The sequence below is a fragment of the Taudactylus pleione genome, unplaced genomic scaffold (genome assembly GCF_031769625.1).
Source record: "Taudactylus pleione unplaced genomic scaffold, aTauple2 ptg000976l, whole genome shotgun sequence".
Lineage (NCBI taxonomy): Eukaryota > Metazoa > Chordata > Amphibia > Anura > Myobatrachidae > Taudactylus > Taudactylus pleione.
In genome coordinates, this window is record NW_028285377.1 from 2,615,046 (window position 1) to 2,639,000 (window position 23,955).

At 51.4% G+C, this 23,955-nt stretch overlaps 1 protein-coding gene across 1 annotated transcript in view; it reads right to left on the reverse strand.

Moving 5' to 3' along the window:
• Positions 1 to 1,223: 1,223 nt before the first annotated feature.
• WDR12 (WD repeat domain 12) overlaps positions 1,224 to 23,955 on the reverse strand; it is a 92,925-nt gene continuing 70,193 nt past the window's right edge. Inside the window, exons 10-13 of the mRNA XM_088460722.1 lie at positions 23,787 to 23,892; positions 9,190 to 9,322; positions 1,777 to 1,849; positions 1,224 to 1,694 (exon numbers count right to left, since the gene is read on the reverse strand). Coding sequence (XP_088316848.1) covers positions 1,617 to 1,694; positions 1,777 to 1,849; positions 9,190 to 9,322; positions 23,787 to 23,892 — 390 coding nt within the window. The 3' untranslated portion in view covers positions 1,224 to 1,616. The remainder of the gene's footprint in view (positions 1,695 to 1,776; positions 1,850 to 9,189; positions 9,323 to 23,786; positions 23,893 to 23,955) is intronic.

Below are 23,955 nucleotides of genomic sequence, written 5' to 3' on the forward strand. Positions count from 1 at the left end.
CATCTGACTGACGGGGAGCATGGCCGCCATCTGACTGACGGGGAGCATGGCCACTGTCTGGTATGAGAAATCTTCCTGCATTCCAGGCAGATGCCAATAATTACTGCTTGCATCAGACAGCTGATCGGGCCAATTATTGCAGTGTACCAGTCTGATCATCAGCTGAGTATGCCAATAACTGCACAGACTGATACACTGTAATTATTGGCATACTCAGCTGATGATCAGCCTGATACACTGTAATTATTGGCATACTCAGCTGATGATCAGCCTGATACTGTGTAATTATTGGCATACTCAGCTGATGATCAGCCTGATACTGTGTAATTATTGGCATACTCAGCTGATGATCAGCCTGATACTGTGTAATTATTGGCATACTCAGCTGATGATTATAGCCTGATACTGTGTAATTATTGGCATACTCAGCTGATGATTATAGCCTGATACTGTGTAATTATTGGCATACTCAGCTGATGATCAGCCTGATACTGTGTAATTATTGGCATACTCAGCTGATGATCAGCCTGATACTGTGTAATTATTGGCATACTCAGCTGATGATCAGCCTGATACTGTGTAATTATTGGCATACTCAGCTGATGATCAGCCTGATACACTGTAATTATTGGCATACTCAGCTGATGATCAGCCTGATACTGTGTAATTATTGGCATACTCAGCTGATGATCAGCCTGATACTGTGTAATTATTGGCATACTCAGCTGATGATCAGCCTGATACTGTGTAATTATTGGCATACTCAGCTGATGATCAGCCTGATACTGTGTAATTATTGGCATACTCAGCTGATGATCAGCCTGATACACTGTAATTATTGGCATACTCAGCTGATGATCAGCCTGATACTGTGTAATTATTGGCATACTCAGCTGATGATCAGCCTGATACTGTGTAATTATTGGCATACTCAGCTGATGATCAGCCTGATACTGTGTAATTATTGGCATACTCAGCTGATGATTATAGACTGATACACAGTGTACCAGTCTGATAATCGGCTGATTGGCCCGAGTATTGCACACTGTATGGCTGTCATTACAGATGATAAAATGTATCCGCAGATCGCCAGGGATGCGCTTGGAGTCCTCTTTTTCAAAATTAGAATGGCAAATATTACAGCCTTAATGTTCAATCAAAACTTTTTAGTGTTTATCTAAATCTATATAAAATGTATACTTCAAAAGGAAAAACAAAACTGCAGCAATAATTACAGACACATCCTTCTGTATAAATACAATTTAGTAATAAAACAGACCAGTTTTCTCAACAGTTTGATTTGCAATAAATCCTAACGCTCGGATAAAAATCTTCTCAGCCAAACGAAGGTGCTGGTGAAATGCGGCACTTTACGCTCCCACGTCTGAAGGTGCTGGTGAAATGCGGCACTTTACGCTCCCACGTCTGAAGGTGCTGGTGAAATGCGGCACTTTACGCTCCCACGTCTGAAGGTGCTGGTGAAATGCGGCACTTTACGCTCCCACGTCTGAAGGTGCTGGTGAAATGCGGCACTTTACGCTCCCACGTCTGAAGGTGCTGGTGAAATGCGGCACTTTACGCTCCCACGTCTGAAGGTGCTGGTGAAATGCGGCACTTTACGCTCCCACGTCTGAAGGTGGAGCCGCGTATCTGTAAGAATACAGCTTGTTGTCCGCCCCTCCGCTCAGGATCAGCTGTAGGAGAAAGGTCATTAGCGTGTTAGAGAGGATCTCAGGCTACTATTGGATGTACAATACGTCCTCGCAGTGCGCTCACCCCAGGCTCTGTCCAGTCAACACTTAGAACTTTATCTTCGTGAGCAGCTAAATCGTAGAGAGGCGCTTTACAGCTGTAAGAACCGAAGTGAGAATCAATGACATCATTTATACCGTGCTGTGGTGTTATTAGGAGACATGTATGTCCCATATGTGTGGTGGAGACATCCAATCTGTAGGGTGGAACAATATTTAGGAACCACTATACCGGTTCTGGCTGCAGGAAGACAGCCGCCATAGTGTACAGGCAATAATATGAGATATGGTAAGAACTTACCCTTGTTATCTCTATTTCTACGAAGTCCATAGGGTTCCACAGGATACCTTGGGGTATAGGTGTGACGTCAGTCGCAGGGCACCAAAGAGTTAAGCTTTCAGCCTCCCAGGATGCACTAGGTCCCCCTCCTATACCCCGCCCCCGGGCCAAGGCACCTCAGTTAGTTACCAAGCCATAGGCCGGAGGAGGAGAAGGAAGAGAGAGAACAAAGATCTGGACACATACAAGAATCACATTCTCACCAGAGGGAGACGGAAAACCGGTGACCAGAGCAAAGCCCATCTGCAGCACAGGTGCGACAGGGCGGGAGTCCTGTGGAACCCTATGGACTTCGTAGAAATAGAGATAACAAGGGTAAGTTCTTACCATATCTCATATTTTCTACTTCAGGGTCCATAGGGTATCCACAGGATACCTTGGGGATGTCCCAAAGCAGTATCCTTTAAGGGTGGGGACGCTCCTGTGCAGAAAGGAGAATCCGCATCCCGAAGGAAGCATCCTGACAGGCGAAGGTGTCAAACCTGTAATACCTCACGAAGGTATGGACAGAAGACCACGTAGCAGCCTTGCAGATCTGAACTGCAGAGGCACCACGTCGAGCTGCCCACGAAGGACCCACAGACCTAGTGGAATGAGCCTTCAGAGAAGGAGGAACCGGTAGGCCTTCATGAAGATAAGCTTCAGAAATAGCCATACGGATCCAGGCTGCCAAAGTTTGCTTTGAAGCAGGCCAACCCTTTTTACGGAAGCCATAGAGGACAAACAAAGCGTCCGACTTCCTAAACGAAGAAGTGCGGTCAACATAAGTCCTTAAGGCCCGCACAACATCCAAAGAGGCCTCACCCACGGAAAGACCCGGTGAGTTAAAGGCCGGAACAACTATTTCCTCGTTAACATGAAACTGGGAAACAACTTTGGGAAGAAACTCGGGCCGAGTGCGGAGCACTGCCCTGTTCCCATAAAAAACCAAGAAAGGGGGTCTACAAGAAAGAGCCCCTAAATCAGAAACACGTCTGGCCGAAGCAATGGCCAGAAGGAAAACAGTCTTAGCTGTTAGCCATTTAAGATCCACTGAGCCCAGTGGTTCAAACGGCGGTCCTTGGAGAGCCCTCAGGACCACAGCCAAATCCCAAGGCGCCACAGGTGGAACAAAGGGCGGCTGAATGCGGAGAACACCCTGCATAAAGGTGCGCACATCCGGGATTGTAGCAATCCTACGGTGAAACCAGACAGATAGGGCCGAAACCTGTACCTTCAAAGAAGCAAGGCGAAGCCCATGATCTAGTCCCGCTTGCAGGAAGGCGAGAATCCGAGACAGACGAAACTCCCGCGGTGCATAACCTCTCGGTCGACACCACTGGAAGAACGTATGCCACACGCGATGGTATATCCTCGCGGAAGACGGTTTCCGAGCTCGTAACATGGTACGCACCACAGAGCTGGAAAACCCCCGGGACCTCAGCATGGCCGTCTCAACAGCCACGCCGTCAAAGACAGCCGAGTCAGGTCCGGGTGAAGGCAAGGACCCTGAGACAGAAGGTCCGGTCGTAGCGGCAACCGCAGAGGAATGTCCACGGACAGACCCTGAAGGTCTGAGAACCAGTGCCGTCTGGGCCACGCGGGAGCTATCAACAGGAGCGTCCCTCCTTCCTGTTTGAATTTCCGGATTACCCGTGGAAGAAGGGAGACCGGAGGGAACAGGTATGCGAACCGGAACGTCCACCGGACGGACAGAGCATCCACCAGAGACGCCCCTTCGTCTCTTGTGCGAGACCCGTACACCGGCAACTTGTTGTTGTGCCGGGACGCCATGAGGTCGATTTCTGGAAGACCCCACCTGTCCACCAGTAGTTGAAAAACGTCCGGGTGCAGGGACCATTCCCCCGGATGAACGTCCTGGCGACTTAGAAAGTCCGCCTCCCAATTTAGCACTCCCGGGATGAAGACCGCTGATATGGCCGGAAGATTGCGCTCCGCCCAAACCAGGATCCGAGAGACCTCTACGAGAGCCGCCCGACTGCGAGTTCCTCCTTGCCTGTTTATGTAGGCCACGGTGGTAGCGTTGTCCGACTGGACCTGCACCGGGCGACCCTGGAGAAACCGCTGTGCCTGCTGGAGAGCATTGAAGACCGCACGGAGTTCCAAGATATTTATTGGAAGCTCCGCTTCTGTCGGCGTCCACCTGCCCTGGAACAAGTGTGGACCCGAAACTGCTCCCCAGCCCCGAAGACTGGCGTCCGTTGTCAACAGGACCCAATTTGGAACCCAGAACGGACGTCCCTTGTTGAGGTGGGTCGTCTGTAACCACCACGCAAGGGACAGGCGAACCTCCTGGGTGAGCACAATCGTCTGGGACTTCAAAGACTGAGTCAGCCCGTTCCACTTGGACAGGATCAGGTGCTGCAGAGGTCTGGAGTGAAACTGGGCGTATTCCACCATGTCGAACACCGACACCATGGAGCCCAGTAACCTCATCGCCGAGTGTAAGGACACCCGGCGGTTGTGCAGGCAACTGCGCACCCTTGACTGTAAAGCAGAGATCTCGTCCTCCGTCACGAAGATCCTTTGCTGTCCCGAGTCCAATAAGGCTCCAAGATGCAGAATCCTCCGAGACGGGATTAGAGTGGACTTCTGCCAGTTGATTAGCCAGCCGTGCCGTTGCAGCAGTGCAATGGTCAGGTCCAAGTGGCGTAACAGGAGCTCTGGAGATCCTGCCACCAATAACAGGTCGTCCAAATACGGCAACATGCGGACTCCCTGCAGCCGCAGAGAAGCCGCCATGACCGCCATCACCTTGGTGAAAACACGTGGTGCTGTTGCCAGGCCAAAAGGTAACGCCCGAAACTGGAAGTGGTCGCTGCGGATTGCAAACCTGAGGAACTGTTGATGGCGCCAAAGAATAGGGACATGCAGGTAAGCGTCCTGTATGTCCAATGACACCAAGTAGTCCCCAGGTTCCAGCGCCAGAATGATGGACCGTAGGGTCTCCATCCGAAACTTCGGGACCCGCAAAGACTTGTTGAGTGCTTTGAGGTTGAGAATCGGACGATATGACCCATTGGGTTTCTGTACCAAAAATAGATTTGAATAGAAACCCTGGCCCCTCTGGGAGAATGGAACCGCCACTATAACTCCAGCCTGGAGCATAGTGTGCAATACCTTCCGCAGCTCCGTAGCCTTGTTCCGGTCTGATGGGAGACCCGTGGTGAAGAAGCGAGCCGGGGGTCTGTGCCGGAAGGAGAGGGCGTATCCGTGGGAAACCACCTCCAGAACCCAAGTGTCTGTCGTAGTGGTCGACCAACACTGGGCGAACTGTAGCAGGCGGCCTCCCACCCTGGGATCCCCCAAAGGGAGGCCCGGACCGTCAGGCCGCAGGCTTGTCATCTGGCTTGGGGGCCGGACGTCTGGTACTCCATGCCTGCTTCCGGGGCTTGACCGATTTCTTAGGGCCAGCCTGTCGAGGAAACGACTGTGGTTTGGGCCTGCCCTGGGCCCTAGATGACCGAAAGGACGATGGTCCCGAACCAGAAGGAGCAGCGGCCGACGGGAGACAAGCAGATTTGGCTGCCGCCAGCGTGGCCACAATCTTATCCAGATCCGGACCGAAGAGAACTTCTCCGGTAAACGGCAACGCTTCCAGACCTTTCTTGGAATCTGCGTCCGCCTTCCAGGATCGCAGCCACAAAGTGCGACGAGCAGCTACCGCTGCTGAAGAAATTCTAGACACCAGAGTACTAATGTCTAGAGCCGCCTCGTTGATGTAGGTGGCCGAATCACGGAGATTGCCAATCAACTCCGCCTGATCGGCCGGACAGTCGGATTCAAAAGAAGCCTCTAATGAATCCGCCCAGCGCTCCATCGCTCTGGCAACCCAGCAAATGGCCATAGCCGGCCGTGCTGCCCCCCCTGCAAGGGAATAAGCGGACTTCAGGCAGATTTCTACCTTGCGGTCCGTAGCATCCTTAAGGGAGGACATGGATGGCATCGGCAATGTGGCACTACGGACAAGACGGGTCACGTGAGAATCCACCTGTGGAGGGGATTCCCACTTAGCAAAATAATTATCCGCGAACGGATAAGCCACCGCCAGGCGTCTCTGCGGCTGGTATCTTTTGCCAGGTTGTTTCCACGCCTCCTCTAAATGGTCCACCAACTGACCCGAAAGAGGAAAGACTGTGGCATCGCCCTTCACATCTTTGAAAAAGGCATACTTAGATTTAGCCGCTGGGGGAACTTCGTCCTCAATCACCAAGGCTGTGCGGACCGCCCGAATAAGTCCAGGAATATATACTTTGGACTTAGCATCAGCGTCCTTAGTATGGAGAGGTTCCTGATCGTAAGGATCAAGAATCTCCCCATCATCAGACGTCCCTTCGTCATCCTCATAAGGAGCGGACAGAGACGCCACCGGCCTTTTATGAGGCCGCATCACAGACTCCCCTTGCAACACATCCGACAAGTGCTGTACAGAACTCGTCAGGGAGTTAACCCACGCTGGCTCCTGAGAACCCGGAAGCGGGGAAATAGGGAGACTGTGGGGTACCACCAATTGTCGTGGGAACCCCTGCATGGGTGACGACACCACAGACTGCTGGGACAAACCCATCGGAGTAAACGCGGGCTGCGGAGCTAACTGGCCCACTAAAGCTGTTAACGCCTGAGCGAAACAAACCCAGGGCGGCTCCTGTACCGGTGCTGTAACCGTAATAGGCCGCGCCATGGACAAACACTGCCGGCAAAGGCCCTCCGCGCTACCCTCCCCCTCCGCTAACGGTACTTTGCACGTGGTACACTGTAGCCGGAGGGGAAAATCACTTTCAGACATGATGGCACCACGTATGTGACCTCTCTCACCAATTAAGTATTAAATAGGCGAGAGACCACCCTGCAGCACCGCACCGCAAGGGCTTTAGCAGAAGAACAGGGACAGTAATAAAGCTGACAGTTTAGAGAAGAAAAGTTACAGGCAGCAGCGCTAGCACAGTCACATACAATGCAGAGAAATAACAATTCCTGCACTAACAGCGCTGATCACTCAACTACACAGACACAGGGCCTGGTAGGACACAGCGCTGCATACACAGACCTGAGCCACAGCGGAGGAGAGGTATGCGGGGGGACCCAGACCACGATGCTTCCGTCCAGACTTCGAGCAGCGTTCACCATGCGTTCTGGAGAAGATGGCCGCCGAGGAGCAGAGAGGAGGCTGGCCTGGGGGAGGAGCGCTGCCACAGGACCAGTCGGCAGCATGCAGAGAGGGCTGTGTGCAGCGGGGGAGGCGCCGGCTGTGAGACAGGGAAGGCGCGCTCCCCTGGCATGCATTTAACCCCTGGGACGCCGCAGCGCTACCGCTCTGCTGCGGTCCGCTGTCCCAGGGGGTAGTGGAAGCGCAGGTTGGTCGCCTGGCTCCACGCTGCAGCCAGTCCCCAGGGAGCCCCCTGCCTGGGGACTTAGGACCATGTGATCAGCGGGGACCCACCGCGGGACCCCGCTGCTTACCTCTGTCCCCCTTGAATCCGGCCATGGTCCGGAGCATCTGGGGTCACCGCTAGCTGTGACCCCAGACGCCCACCAGCATCCCCGGATCAGTACCGGCGTTCTGGTACCGGCGGGGTGTAGGGAAGACAGCATGGACGTCAGGACTGACTGTCCATGCTGTTCATCCAGATGTGCATCCACAGCTGCATGAAGAATAAGCTTCAGGGGCTCTTCTAGCCCCCACTCCAACAGGTGCACCCGACTCCGGCCGGGCACCAAACTAAACTGAGGTGCCTTGGCCCGGGGGCGGGGTATAGGAGGGGGACCTAGTGCATCCTGGGAGGCTGAAAGCTTAACTCTTTGGTGCCCTGCGACTGACGTCACACCTATACCCCAAGGTATCCTGTGGATACCCTATGGACCCTGAAGTAGAAAGGGGCACTTTAAAATATGTTTTTTATATGCTGAGTCCACAGGGATCATCCACATTTATAATCAGCAGCCGTAAGGTTTGTTCACACTTTGCAGCTGCTGAGTATGACATAAGTACAGATGACGCCGTGGCCGTTGCGTCCTGTGTCCCCTGCACCAAATCTGCTTCGATCTGTTCTCCCTGCGCTCAGGGCACAAAAGATCATTTATCAGTTTTATCATAAGCAACGAGTTATAAAACTTGTTACAAATTAATGATGCTCCAGCCAATCAGCTCCTGTCATTTTTCAAACTGATAAAACTATGATGGTGCTCCAGCCAATCGGCTCCTGTTATCTCTCATTGCATATGATAAAACTCGTTGATAAATGGGCCTCAAATATGTTCCAAATTGTCAAACTGATCTTCAGCATTTTTCAAATGAAGAAAAAAAAATAAATAAATCCCAAACTACCCTAAGCTGTGTTTATAAGGTATCCCAAGGAATAATAAGTAGCACATGTAGATCTATTGTGTTAATTAATACACCTATGCTCCAGCTAGATGATCTGGAAAACATGCACTGTTAGGGTACCACGAGGACAGAGTTAATCACCAGCAGTGATTCTCAAAGGGCCAAAGCAGCAATGACTAAGTCAGCCGTCATTTCTCCCGCACCCCGGGCAGGGAACCAAACGTTTACATGTGTCCGTGCGCAGAGTTCTGCGCTTCTCTAAGGCTGGGTCGTAGTCTACGTTTTAGAGCCGTCATCAGTGTCCACTTCCACCAACCCTACCAGTAATGCAAGAGAGATATCTGGAAATAGGCGTAATTCTGTGTATGCACAACATGGCATTACCCGCAATTCTGTCCTCACATCCTCTATAGACATGGGGCAATTACATGTAGTCTGTTACCACCCGTCAGAGTATATCTGAGCGAGCTATGAATGGCCAGTTATTGCGGACACTTGGCACACGCAGTGTGACTACATGTAATTACCCCATGTCTATAGAGGAGGTGTCAGAGTATATCTGAGCGAGCTATGAATGGCCAGTTGTTGGGGACACTTGGCATACGCAGTGTGGCACATCCTCTATAGACATGGGGTAATTACATGTAGTCAGTGTATATCTGAGCGAGCTCTGTGTGGCCAGTTATTGGGGACACTTGGCATACGCAGTGTGACACATCCGGAAAACTGAATCACATTCGGCGCTATCGGCTCCAGACTTGGTAAACACAAACCTTCTGGTGTCCCAGAGCTTCACTAGGTTGTCAAGAGACCCAGAGACCAGTTGTTGCTCATTAGACGGGGACCATTTTACCGCGGTTACCCAGCCTGTGTGTGAAGTCAATGAGAGCAAAACCAGGGATCCATCTGCATAAAAACACAACATCCATGTGGTTACTGGCAATACTTTCCATCGGCTACCGGGTGGTAACACTTATATATTTCTTCAATATTCGTTCATCTGACGTTCAAAGATTTCACAACTTATCTTGTGCTACATGTTCTATGCAACCTGCTAATCTTTCAGGTTTTCATACAGCAACGACACCAAGAAAATGTAAATCCACTTTAATCTGGGTACGGACGTCAGTGACCCGCCGATATATTCCACTGCAGAACACAGCGAGAGTGATATAAGGAAAGTGAGAGAGACAGAAGAAATAGGGAACCCTAATAGGAGACCTAGCTGTATGTATGCACGTAGCATTCATGGGGAAATATAGAACAGAGACTATTAAAGGTATGCTTAAATATATAGTGGCCTGTAAGGGTCTCCAATTGCCTAAAACGTCAACAGATTTGTCTGCATTACACACAGCACATACATAGATTGTACCAGATAGTGTCTTGAGGCCATGAGATCCACTTCTGAAAGATCCCATTTGTCCACCAGAAGCTGAAAGACTTCTGGAAGTAGAGACTATTCTATGCGTGCACGGAGAATCCCCAGGATGAACACTGCGGAGATAGCGTTCGACCCATGTGAGAATGCGGGACTTCGGTCATTGCTGACTGACTTTGAGTGTCCCCCTGGTGATTGAGGTACTGTAGGCCACAGCCGTGGCGTTGTCGGACTGTACTTGTACTGGCCTGCTTTTCAGAATATTATGAGCCAGAGTGACAGCTCTGTAGATGGTTCGAAGTTCCAGGATATTGATTGGCTCACTGCCTCAACTGGGTACCATCGGTCCTAGAAGGAGTGCTGGCCGGTTACTGCACCCCACCCTTGGAGGCTTGCGTCCATGGTGAGGAGAGCCCAGTCCAGGATCCAAAAGCTACGACCCTTGTTCAAATGGGAAGTCTGTAGCCACCAGGCAAGGAACAGGCGAACCTTTGGGGGGAGGCTCACCGTCTGGGATCTGAGTAGATGGGGTAGCCCGTTCCACCTGGAGAGGATCAGGTGTTGTAGTGGCCTGGAGTGAAACTGGCCGAATTGCACCATGTCGAAGGTGGACACCATTGATCCCATGGCCTGCAGTGTAGAGTGAATCGACACTCGGCGATTGAGGAGCAGTCTGCGTAGCCTGTGCTGCAGGCTGAAATCTTGTCCGTTGTTAGGAAGATTCTTTGAACTCGAGAGTCCAGGAGGGCTCCAAATGTACCATCCTTTGAGAGGGTGTAAGGGAAGACTTTTTCCAGTTGATCAGCCAACCGTGCATCTGTAGAAAAACAATGGTTACCTGCAGATGGCAGTGAAGAGTCTCTGGGGAGCCTGTCACCACCAAGAGCTAGTCCAAGTATGGGAGCAGTCTGATCCCTCGACGACAAAGAGAGGCCGCCATTACTGCCACGATGTTGGTAAAAACCTGAGGGGCCGTTGAGAGGCCAAACGGCAGAGCCTGAAATGTTGCTGCAGTGTAGCAAACCGGAGATATTGTTGATGAGAAGGTGCTATAGGTACATTGCAGGTAAGTGTCCTGAATGTCTAGGGATACCACAAAATCTCCCGGCTCCATAGCTAGGATAATAGAATGAAGGTTTTACATACGAAACCTGGGCATTCTGATAAACTTGTTCAGAGATTTGAGGTTGAGGATAGGCCAATGAGACCCATTGGGCTTCTGAACTAAGAAAAGGGTAGAATAATAACCCTTGCCCCATTGTGAGGAGCAGACACAAATTATTACCAGGGAGAGGTCTGCCCAGTCAGGCTGCAGGCTTGTCCTCAGACTTAGCAGGTGGACGTCTAGTAGCCCAGGCTTGTTTGGCCGTAGGCTTGGAGGCCTTGGCTGATGTCTGTTGCCGTGGAAAGTACTGACCCTTGGCTTTGCTTTAATGCGAAGGACCAAAAGAATGACGTACGCGGCTTTGTATTATATGCAGAGGGCAGGAACGCAGTCTTGTTAGTCATCAAAGTAGTCACAATTTTATCCAATTCTAGGCCAAAAATGATGTCTCCTGCATAAGGCAGAGACTCTAGAGCCCGTTTTGATTCTGAATTTGCTTTCCAGGAACGTAGCCAAAGAATACGGCGGGCCACTACGGAAGTAGCAGATATCTTGGAGGCCAGGAGAGCCGTATCCATAGCCGCTTCACCCAAGTAGGAGGCTGCCTCTCTAATGCAAGATATGTAGGACAGCTGTTCCCTCACAGCATCAGGGGTAAATGTATGTTCTAGGGCGTCTGCCCAACTCTTAATGGCTTTTGCCACCCAGGCCGTAGCCCTAGCAGGACGAGTAATAGCTTGTGTAAGAGAGTATATGGATTCATGAAAAGCTTCTATACGTCTATCCGTGGTCTCCTTTAAGGAGGCTGCAGTATGGATGGTTAAGGTGGCATAATTAACCAGATGTGTTACATGAGAATCCACCGTTGGGGGAACTTCCCATTTAGTACAATCAGTACCTGGTAGAGGGTAAAAGGAACTGAACCGTTTTAGAATTTGAAACCTTTTACCGGGCATATTCCAAGCGCTACTCATGTAATCAGATAGCTGGTCAGAGTGAGGGAACTCTGGTAAAACAACCTTTTGTCGCTTAAAAAGTGCATGTATTTTCTTAGGAGCGGGGTCATCCTCTTCTATTTGTAGAATAGTTTTTATAGCTCTCACAAGAGCAGGTATATTGAGTATAGAGGGCGGCTCCTCTTCTCCTGACAGAGTCAGAGTGAGAGAGATCTGTGTCTTCTGCCTCCCCAGATGATATATCAGATAACTGTGTGGATGGGGATGATATCTCAGAATCAGATAACTGTGTGGATGGGGATGATATCTCAGAATCAGATAACTGTGTGGATGGGGATGATATCATAGTACGTTTAATAGGATTAGTAGGTAAAGGTTTATCTTTTTGCAGCATTTGCTGAAAAACTGTAGCGGTATTTGCCTCCCCCATGGATAGACGTACTGTCTACCTCAGTACAGAGTTTGGCTAAGGATTTGCAGGGAGCACCTGCTGTGTCCATCCCATAGGGGGAGCTACCACGGGGGACTGTTACTTGGTACAAAAGTGTTGCCAACATTTGTGACAAGGCCGCCCAGGGTGGGTCCTGAGGGAGAGACACTGGGGCTGATGGACCTAGTGTAACAATTAATACAGAGACCATCCTGAATGAGGTCCTCTGGGGCTAAGCCCACAGAGCAGGAATTACAGACTATGAGAATAGGAAGAGCAGTATCAGGCTGCTTGTTATTCTTTCCTCTGCCAGACAGTCACAAGAATAATAGAATACACAGTATGATACAGTGCAATGAACACCTTGCAGTATGTGTAATATGGCACAATGTATTGTGCAACCGCGGTATATATGGCACAGTGTAGTGTGCAACCGCACTATATAGTATGTGATAGTCCTCACACTTAAATAACAGATGTGAGGTACAATGAACCTACAATACCTTAGTATGTCAGGGTATAGTAGAGAAAAAAGGGACAGGTATAGAATAGAGATTAGCGCTAGCACAAGTCACATACAAACGGCGAATAAAACATTACATGTCTGCAATGGGCACTAAAGTCAACTACACAGACCGCAGTGGCTGGTAGGATATAGCGCTGTATAACCTGGCCCGTGGGAGAGGTATACAGGGAGACTGGACACAGCGTTTCCCAGAGACCTGCTTGCCTAAAATGGCTGCAGCGCATCTCTGAGGGGGCGGAGGGTGAGGGAGAAGCAGCTCAGGGAACACCAAGACCACAGTGGAATGGCGCCCTGTACTGGGGGAGGGGCTGCAGGGAGAGCGCCTTATCCCCTGGCTGGCTGGCGTTAACCACCGGGTCCCCTGGCCTTTACAATATGCCTGTGAGCCAGTATTGTTATGCCCCGGTGGTCTAGTGGGTGAGCCAGTGTCCACATCAGGGTCTCCGGTCTGTCTTCTGAAACCGGAGGGGCAGACAATCTCAAAGCTGCACCAGTGGCTACATAAATAGATTTCACCACACTCTCATATTTACGGTCAGAGCTATATGTAAGAGAGTCTCCATCAGGAATAGGGAGAACCGTAGCCTTAGATAATCTTTTTATAGGAACATCTACTCTAGGTGATGGCTCTCTATATACAATATAATTATCTGAAATCGGGGACATGGAAGTAAACCCGCGTGGTACCTGGAAACGCTTTTCCTTCCCCATTGTTCTGCAATTAACGCATATAATTGCGAAGAGGAGGAGTAAACAATGGACCTTTTATTGGACTTGGTCATCAGCTGTAGGACTGTACCAATAATCCTCTGGCAGAACCTGACATCTTACCTCAGCATGTTACCCTATTGCATTAGATCAGGCCCCGAGAGCATCTACGCCAACTCTTCAAACCTTTCATCAGGGCGAGAGAGGAGCCAGTTGCCGTTAACAGCCACCTCCCCCCTCCCCTTTCCTTTAGGCAGGGTGGTCTGGAGCCTACTTCCTGGTTTGTGGATGATGTAATCTGTAATGGCTGCTTCTGCCCTGAGAGTGCGCCCACGCAGTCTCTTATAGCCTGCACGTCGCTCGAACCATATCGGTGCCAGCGCAGCATGCCGCCATTATGCCCCCCCTTTGGTGCCTCAGTTCCCCAGCTAATCTGCTGCCCTCCTGCGCAGAGCTCCACCAACCTCATGTCAGGGAGCCCTTGCTGCCAGCCAGACCGTCAGGTAAGGAGACGGTTTTGAGGGACACATTTTCGGGGTGGACCTACAGATACAAAGACTGTAAAAGGTGATAAAAGAAAAATAAAATACTAAGTTAACTAGGGCTGACTTTCTCCTACCAGCACTTAATGAGTTCACTTTTGTGTATAAAGCTCCTCTGCCCCAACCTTCTCCTCAGTTTTCATTAAGTGCTGGCTCCTCACCCGTACTATACCACATGGTCAAGAAGTGTGCCCTAGATAAAGGAAAGAGAAAATAGAATATTTGGTACTCACTGTAAAATCTGTTTCTCATAATCCATCTGGGGGATATGGTGTAGAAAGCGCTGTTCCAGGACAAGACAAGTGCAAACTAAATAAATCTGTGGCTGCACCCTCCCCGTTTACAACCCATAGTACTAATCTCCGTAGTTCTGGCTTTAATAAGCCCATAGGAGATAGAAAACACACACACACACACACACACTCTGAACAAGACCACCACTCAAAACGATAGAGTGAAAACATAGGGGGCATATTCAATTTGTTTAGCGAGGTAAAAAAAAAATAAAAAAATCTCATGCCCCTTTTTGGATTACTTCTGGGAAAAAAGTGGACGCAGTATTTTCAGCTCTGAAAATCCCACGCCACGTAAAAATAAAAAAATGTCACTTAACTGCCCCGGGGTCTACGGTAGTCCGAGCGGCTGCTGGAGGCCTCCCCTCCATCTCGTCACTGGGGAGGGAGCCGCTGGGAGGCTCCGGAGTTTGGTGGGAGTAGCAAGGGCTGCTGGGAGAAGTAGTTCTCCCAGAGCCCGTTACAGGGGGGTACACGCACACACACTCACCACTGCTGCAGACGGTATGTAATTAAGGATTAATTAAGCCAATTGGAAACTTCCAATTGCTTAATTACTCATTAGAGGAGGGGGCGCAGGGTCCCAGAACAAGTCCCGATGATTTTTCATACAATTAACAATTTTAGGAAACATCAGACATGCTCTGGAGGTGCTGAAAAAGAAATCCTTCCGGCGCTCAAAACCCGAAAAACCTTGCACCTAATTGTAAAGCAAAAATCCCGCACCTGCAGGAAAAAACTCACAGGTGCTATTCTCTCCTCCAATTGAATATGCCCCATGGGGTAATAGAAAAAGGAAGGAAACCCAATGTCCCCTTGATGGATTAAGAGAAAATTACTCTGGTTGCCGGCCAACCTCTAGTGTGCATCATAGAGCACCAGGAGACTATCGGCCTTACGGAATGCAACAGATCTACCCACAGATACGTAGGGCTCGGGCAACGTCAAAACAACCATGAGAATCTGCACTGCCAAAAAAGGACTCGTAGATCAGAATTACAATGTCTGGTTTGAATTGGAAGGTCTGAAGCACAGAGCAGACATATAATGATGAAAGTCCAGGACCGGTGATTTACAGGACACAGCAGCCAACTTAGAGACCCACCTGGCAGAAGAAATGGCCATCAAGAAGGAAGCCTTCCAGGTTAAAAAGATCCACCAATTCCAAAGGTTTAAAAAGAGCTGAAAGGACCAAATTGAGATCACATGAAGCACACTTTGAAGAAAGGTCTGAACTTCAGGGATAACTGCAAATTTACATTGGAAAAAATATAGAAAGAGCAGAGACCTGGAAAATTTCATCACACTGTCCAGGTCGTCGTGCAAATCTGACAGCAGACGAGTCAATTTGAATGAAGTATGGGCCCTCTTCTGTTCATACCACGAGATGTAAATCTTTCAAATGCAATTATAATTTGCAGTGGAGGATGGTTTTCTGGCCTTTATCATGTTCTGAATTATCTGATTAGAGAAACCTTTAGCTCAGAAGATTATGACTACAACAACCATGTCCTCAAAGACAAATCAACCTAATGGAAAAATGAGCCCTGACTAAGCAGAACTAGACATAAGAAATTGTAAAGGATGATCCACTACCATGCTGAGGATGTCACCAAACCAAGATCGCTTTTGCCAAATCGGAGCCACTAGGATGACGGGAACTCCCTCAGCTTTTGCTCTTTTTAGCATGCAAGGGAGAAGCGGAATCTGCGGGAAGAGATAGACCAAGCATAACTTCCACTGGAACGTCATTCCATCCACCAGGATTCCTTTCGAATTCCTTGTGCGCACTTCGATGAGTGACACCTTGCTGTGGCGTAAGTCCACCTCTGGCAGAGCCCATTGGTCCAAGTGTTGGTTGAAGATCTCCTCAAGAAGGGACCATTCTGCGAGATGTGTGCCGACTTAGGAAGTCCGCTTCTCAGTTGTACATGCCAGGGATGAGCACAGCAGAAATAACTAGCATGTTTCTTTCTGCCAAGCGTAAAGATATTCACTGTTTCCACCATCGCAATGGAGCTGCGAGACACTTCTTGGTGACAGATTTATGCCATGCCACTGCAAGTAAATTTTGAGCGGCCTTCCACGAAGGAAAAATGTCCCATAGCTCTTGAAACTTTGGTTTGGTCTCTGGCAGAAGCAAGAATTCCACTTGCAGACAGAGGCACAGCGTCACCGGTGTGGCCCAGTCCAGATTGGCATTTATGGTCCACAGCCAGGTCAACCCAGTTCCAGGTTGCATCTGATGAACCAACACAACATGGAATGATGGAAGTAGTCTAGGATATGACCTTGTTTGAGGATAGCCCAAACCACCGATTGGAGAAGGTAGCCGCCAACTGATCCTAGAAGCAAATAAAATGGTCCCACACCACAGGCCAGTCCAGGAGGGGAGGAGCCCCACAATGCCTGCTGCTTTTCAGCAGGATATGGGCCAGGGCAACTGCTGTGTCCAGACTGTCTGCCTCTCCGATATCCACCACAATTTACCACTGTGGAGGTGCTCCTCGGGTCCTTCTGGACACACAAAAGGTCTGAAACCGCTGTCCTCTGGATTTCGTGGGCTTCACTGGAAGGAAAGAACTCTTGCCTTCCGTAGTGTCAGTGATTATGGCATTGAGACCGGAGACAAAACAAACCAAACCTACAATTTTGTCCTGCTCCGAGAACAGCGCCCTTTATACCCCATGGCTATCTAGTGCCCCCAGATATGACGACAGAGAAATAATATGAGATATGGTAAGAACTTACCCTTGTTATCTCTATTTCTACGAAGTCCATAGGGTTCCACAGGATACCTTGGGGTATAGGTGTGATGTCAGTCATCGGGCACCAAAGAGTTAAGCTTTCAGCCTCCCAGGATGCACTAGGTCCACCTCCTATACCCCGCCCCCGAGCCAAGGCATCTCAGTTAGTTACCAAGCCATAGGCCGGAGGAGGAGAAGGAAGAGAGAGAAAAAAGATCTGGACACATACAAGAATCACATTCTCACCAGAGGGAGACGGAAAACCGGTGACCAGAGCAAAGCCCATCTGCAGCACAGGTGCGACAGGGCGGGAGTCCTGTGGAACCCTATGGACTTCGTAGAAATAGAGATAACAAGGGTAAGTTCTTACCATCTCTCATATTTTCTACTTCAGGGTCCATAGGGTATCCACAGGATACCTTGGGGATGTCCCAAAGCAGTATCCTTTAAGGGTGGGGACACTCCTGTGCAGAAAGGAGAATCCGCCGCCCGAAGGAAGCATCCTGAGAGGCGAAGGTGTCAAACCTGTAATACCTCACGAAGGTATGGACAGAGGACCACGTAGCAGCCTTGCAGATCTGGACTGCAGAGGCACCACGTCAAGCTGCCCACGAAGGACCCACAGACCTAGTGGAATGAGCCTTCACAGAAGGAGGAACCGGCAGGCCTTGATGAAGATAAGCTTCAGAAATAGCCATACGGATCCAGGCTGCCAAAGTTTGCTTTGAAGCAGGCCAACCCTTTTTACGGAAGCCATAGAGGACAAACAAAGCGTCAGAATTCCTAAACGAAGAAGTGCGGTCAACATAAGTCCTTAAGACCCGCACAACATCCAAAGAGGCCTCACCCACGGAAAGACCCGGTGAGTTAAAGGCCGGAACAACGATTTCCTCATTAACATGAAACTGGGAAACAACTTTGGGAAGAAACTCGGGCCGAGTGCGGAGCACTGCCCTGTTCCCATGAAAAACCAAGAAAGGGGGTCTACAAGAAAGAGCCCAACTCAGAAACACGTCTGGCCGAAGCAATAGTCAGAAGGAAAACAGTCTTAGCTGTTAGCCATTTAAGATCCACTGAGCCCATTGGTTCAAACGGCGGTCCTTGGAGAGCCCTCAGGACCACAGCCAAATCCCAAGGCGCCACAGGTGGAACAAAGGGCGGCTGAATGCGGACAACACCTTGCATAAAGGTGCGCACATCCGGGATTGTAGCAATCCTACGGTGAAACCAGACAGACAGGGCCGAAACCTGTACCTTCAAAGAAGCAAGGCGAAGCCCATGATCTAGTCCCGCTTGTAGGAAGGCGAGAATCCGAGACAGACGAAACTCCCGCGGTGCATAACCTCTCGGTCGACACCACTGGAAGAACGTATGCCACACGCGATGGTATATCCTCGCGGAAGACGGTTTCCGAGCTCGCAACATGGTACGCACCACAGAGCTGGAAATCCCCCGGGACCTCAGCATGGCCGTCTCAACAGCCACGCCGTCAAAGACAGCAGAGTCAGGTCCGGGTGAAGACAAGGACCCTGAGACAGAAGGTCCGGTCGTAGCGGCAACCGCAGTGGACTGTCCACGGACAGACCCTGAAGGTCTGAGAACCAGTGCCATCTGGGCCACGCGGGAGCTATCAACAGGAGCGTCCCTCCTTCCTGTTTGAATTTCCGGATTACCCGTGGAAGAAGGGAGACCGGAGGGAACAGGTATGCGAACCGGAACGTCCACCGGACGGACAGAGCATCCACGAGAGACGCCCCTTCGTCTCTTGTGCGAGACCCGTACACCGGCAACTTGTTGTTGTGCCGGGACGCCATGAGGTCGATCTCTGGAAGACCCCACCTGTCCACCAGCAGTTGAAAAACGTCCGGGTGCAGGGACCATTCCCCCGGATGAACGTCCTGGCGACTTAGAAAGTCCGCCTCCCAATTTAGCACCCCGGGATGAAGACCGCTGATATGGCAGGAAGATTGCGCTCCGCCCAAACCAGGATCCGAGACACCTCTACGAGAGCCGCCCGACTGCGGGTTCCTCCTTGCCTGTTAATGTAGGCCACGGTGGTAGCGTTGTCCGACTGGACCTGTACCGGGTGACCCTGGAGAAACCGATGTGCCTGCTGGAGAGCATTGAAGACCGCACGGAGTTCCAAGATATTTATTGCAAGCTCCGCTTCTGTCGGCGTCCACCTGCCCTGGAACAAGTGTGGACCCGAAACTGCTCCCCAGCCCCGAAGACTGGCGTCCGTTGTCAACAGGACCCAATTTGGAACCCAGAACGGACGTCCGTTGTTGAGGTGGGTCGTCTGTAACCACCAAGCAAGGGACAGGCGAACCTCCGGGGTGAGCACAATCGTCTGGGACTTCAGAGACTGAGGCAGCCAGTTCCACTTGGACAGGATCAGGTGCTGCAGAGGTCTGGAGTGAAACTGGGCGTATTCCACCATGTCGAACACCGACACCATGGAGCCCAGTAACCTCATCGCCGAGTGTAGGGACACCCGGCGGCTGTGCAGACAACTGCGCACCCTTGACTGTAAAGCAGAGATCTTGTCCTCCGTCACGAAGATCCTTTGCTGTCCCGAGTCCAATAAGGCTCCAAGATGCAGAATCCTCCGAGACGGGATTAGAGTGGACTTCTGCCAGTTGATTAGCCAGCCGTGCCGTTGCAGCAGTGCAATGGTCAGGTCCAAGTGGCGTAACAGGAGCTCTGGAGATCCTGCCACCAATAACAGGTCGTCCAAGTACGGCAACATGCGGACTCCCTGCAGCCGCAGAGAAGCCGCCATGACCGCCATCACCTTGGTGAAAACCCGTGGTGCTGTCGCCAGGCCAAAAGGTAACGTCCGAAACTGGAAGTGGTCGCTGCGGATTGCAAACCTGAGGAACTGTTGATGGCGCAAAAGAATAGGGATATGCAGGTAAGCGTCCTGTATGTCCAATGACACCATGTAGTCCTCAGGTTCCAGCGCCAGAATGATGGACCGTAGGGTCTCCATCCGACACTTCGGTACCCGCAAAGACCTGTTGAGTGCTTTGAGGTTGAGAATCGGACGATACGACCCATTGGGTTTCTGTACCAAAAAAAGATTTGAATAGAAACCCTGGCCCCTCTGGGAGAATGGAACAGGCACTATAACTCCAGCCTGGAGCATAGGCCCTCATTCAGAGCCGTACGCTCTGAGCAGAGCGCACGCTCTGAATGAGGGCCGGGCTCCATTTTCATGGAGCGTCCTCCTGGACGCTCGTATACCTGTGGGTCACCACCCACAGGCTATACGAGCGTGCATTGTGATGGTCGCGATGGTCGAGACCATCGCGACCATCGAATTTGCGAGCCGGAGCCTGCGGTTGAGGTTTTCAACCGCAAGCTCCGGAGTGATTTTGGCTCTATCAGAGCCAAAATCACTCCCACTGACATCACTAGTGATGTCAGTGGGCCGGCTTTTGACGGGAGGCGTTCCCGTGGGAACGCCCCCGTCAGGGAGGCACGCCCACCAAAGGGGGCGTGCTGTCAATCAACATTGACAGCACGCCCCCTTTGATCGGACACAACGAGCGAAGGACTTTCCTTCGCTCGTCGCGTCTGGCGCATGCGCACGACGGAGCTCCCTCCGTTGTGCGCATGCTCAGTCCATAACATCGACCCACTTGCGAGCGGACAGCCGCTCGGGAGTGGGTCTGAATCAGGCCCATAGTGTGCAATACCTTCCGCAGCTCCGTAGCCTTGTTCCGGTCTGATGGTAGACCCGTGGTGAAGAATCGAGCAGGGGGTCTGTGCCGGAAGGAGAGGGCGTACCCGTGGGAGACCACCTCCAGAACCCAAATGTCTGTCGTAGTGGTCGACCAACACTGGGCGAACTGCAGCAGGCGGCCTCCCACCCTGGGATCCCCCAAAGGGAGGCCCGGACCGTCAGGCCGCAGGCTTGTCATCTGGCTTGGGGGCCGGACGTCTGGTACTCCATGTCTGCTTCCGGGGCTTGACCGATTTCTTAGGGCCAGCCTGTCGAGGAAACGACTGTGGTTTGGGCCTGCCCTGGGCCCTAGATGACCGAAAGGACGATGGTCCAGAACCAGAAGGAGCAGCGGCCGACGGGAGACAAGCCGATTTGGCTGCCGCCAGCGTGGCCACAATCTTATCCAGATCCGGACCGAAGAGAACTTCTCCGGTAAACGGCAACGCCTCCAGACCCTTTTTGGAATCTGCGTCCGCCTTCCAGGATTGCAGCCACAAGGTGCGACGAGCAGCTACCGCTGCTGAAGAAATCCTAGACACCAGAGTACTAATGTCTAGGGCCGCCTCGTTGATGTAGGTGGCCGAATCACCGAGATTGCCAATCAACTCTGCCTGTTTGGCCCGGACAGTCGGAATCAAAAGAAGCCTCTAATGAATCCGCCCAGCGCTCCATCGCTCTGGCAACCCAGCAAATGGCCATAGCCGGCCGTGCTGCCCCCCCCCCGCAAGGGAATAAGCGGACTTCAGGCAGATCTCCACCTTGCGGTCCGTAGCATCCTTAAGGTAGGACATGGATGGCATCGGCAATGTGGCACTACAGACAAGACGGGTCACGTGAGAATCCACCTGTGGAGGGGATTCCCACTTTGCAAAATAATTATCCGCGAACGGATAAGCCACCGCCAGGCGTCTCTGCGGCTGGTATATTTTGCCAGGCTGTTTCCACGCCTCCTCTAAATGGTCCACCAACTGACCCGAAAGAGGAAAGACTGTGGCATCGCCCTTCACATCTTTGAAAAAGGCATACTTAGATTTAGCCGCTGGGGGAACTTCGTCCTCAATCACCAAGGCTGTGCGGACCGCCCGAATAAGTCCAGGAATATATACTTTGGACTTAGCATCAGCGTCCTTAGCATGGAGAGGTTCCTGATCGTAAGGATCCAGAATCTCCCCATCATCAGACGTCCCCTCGTCATCCTCATAAGGAGCCGACAGAGACGCCACCGGCCGTTTATGCGGCCGCATCACAGACTCCCCTTGCAACACATCCGACAAGTGCTGTACAGAACTCGTCAGGGAGTTAACCCACGCTGGCTCCTGAGAAACCGGGAGCGGGGAAATAGGGAGACTGTGGGGTACCACCAATTGTCGTGGGAAACCCTGCATGGGTGACGACACCACTGACTGCTGGGACAAACCCATCGGTGTAAACGCGGGCTGCGGAGCTAACTGGCCCACTAAGGCTGTAAGCGCCTGAGCGAAACAAGCCCAGGGCGGCTCCTGTACCAGTGCAGTAACCGTAAGAGGCCGCGCCATAGACAAACACTGCCGGCAGAGGCCCTCCGCGCTACCCTCCCCCTCCGCTAACGGTACTTTACACGTAGTACACTGTAGCCGGAGGGGAAAATCACTTTCAGACATGATGGCACCACGTATGTGACCCCTCTCACCAATTATATATTTAAGAGGCGAGAGACCACCCTGCAGCACCGCACCGCAAGGGCTTAGCAGAAAAAACAGGTACAGTATAAAACTGACAGTTTAGAAAAAAAAGTTACAGGCAGCAGCGCTAGCACAGTCACATACAATGCAGAGAAATAACAATTCCTGCACTAACAGCGCTGATCACTCAACTACGCAGACACAGGGCCTGGTAGGACACAGCGCTGCATACACAGACCTGACCACAACGGAGGAGAGGTATGCGGGGGGACCCAGACCACGATGCTTCCAATGCAGGCTTCCAGCAGCGGTCACCATGCTTCAGAAAAGATGGCCGCCGAAGAGCAGAGAGAAGGCTGGCCTGGGGGAGGAGTGCTGACACAGGGCCAGTCAGCACAGTGTAGAGAGGGCTGTGTGCAGCGGGGAACGCGCCGGCTGTGAGACAGGGAAGGCGCGCTCCCCTGGCATGCATTTAACCCCTGGGACTCCGCAGCGCTACCGCTCTGCTGCGGTCCACTGTCCCAGGGGGTAGTGGAAGCGCAGGTTGGTCGCCTGGCTCCACGCTGCAGCCAGTCCCCAGGGAGCCCCCTGCCTGGGGACTTAGGACCATGTGATCAGCGGGGACCCCCCGGGGGACCCCGCTGCTTACCTCTGTCCCCCTTGAATCCGGCCATGGTCCGGAACATCTGGGGTCACCGCTAGCTGTGACCCCAGATGTCCACCAGCATCCCCGGATCAGTACCGGCGTTCTGGTACCGGCGGGGTGTAGGGAAGACAGCATGGACGTCAGGACTGACTGTCCATGCTGTTCATCCAGATGTGCAGCCACAGCTGCATGAAGAAAAAGCTTCAGGGGCTCTTCTAAGTCCCCCTCTAGCAGGTGCCTCCGACTACGGCCGGGCACCAAACTAAACTGAGATGCCTTGGCTCGGGGGCGGGGTATAGGAGGGGGACCTAGTGCATCCTGGGAGGCTGAAAGCTTAACTCTTTGGTGCCCGATGACTGACGTCACACCTATACCCCAAGGTATCCTGTGGATACCCTATGGACCCTGAAGTAGAAAATAGCAATATACATGGTGTCATTACTGTATGTATCCTTAACATATTAGAAATGAAGAGGTTTCTATGCGACAAGATAAAGCAACACTCTGGTTTAAATCTTTGTGATTTCATTAGTGTACCCCTTAAAGCAGTCCCCGGAAATATAATCTTGACCAATAACCATGGTAAATATGAGATAGACTGTGCAATACTTATATGGTCATTGGAGTGTGGCTCATACTGCTAACCTTTAGTCCGTGGATCCCATAGACGAATATGTCTGTCTGTACTTCCAGATGCAAGTCGTCTACATAATGGCGAGTAGGATATAGAGTTAAATACCTTGTTTCCAGTCTGGAAAAAGAACAAACTTTCATTCATTTTATAAAAGACCAAGAACACTAAAATTGGCGTTTT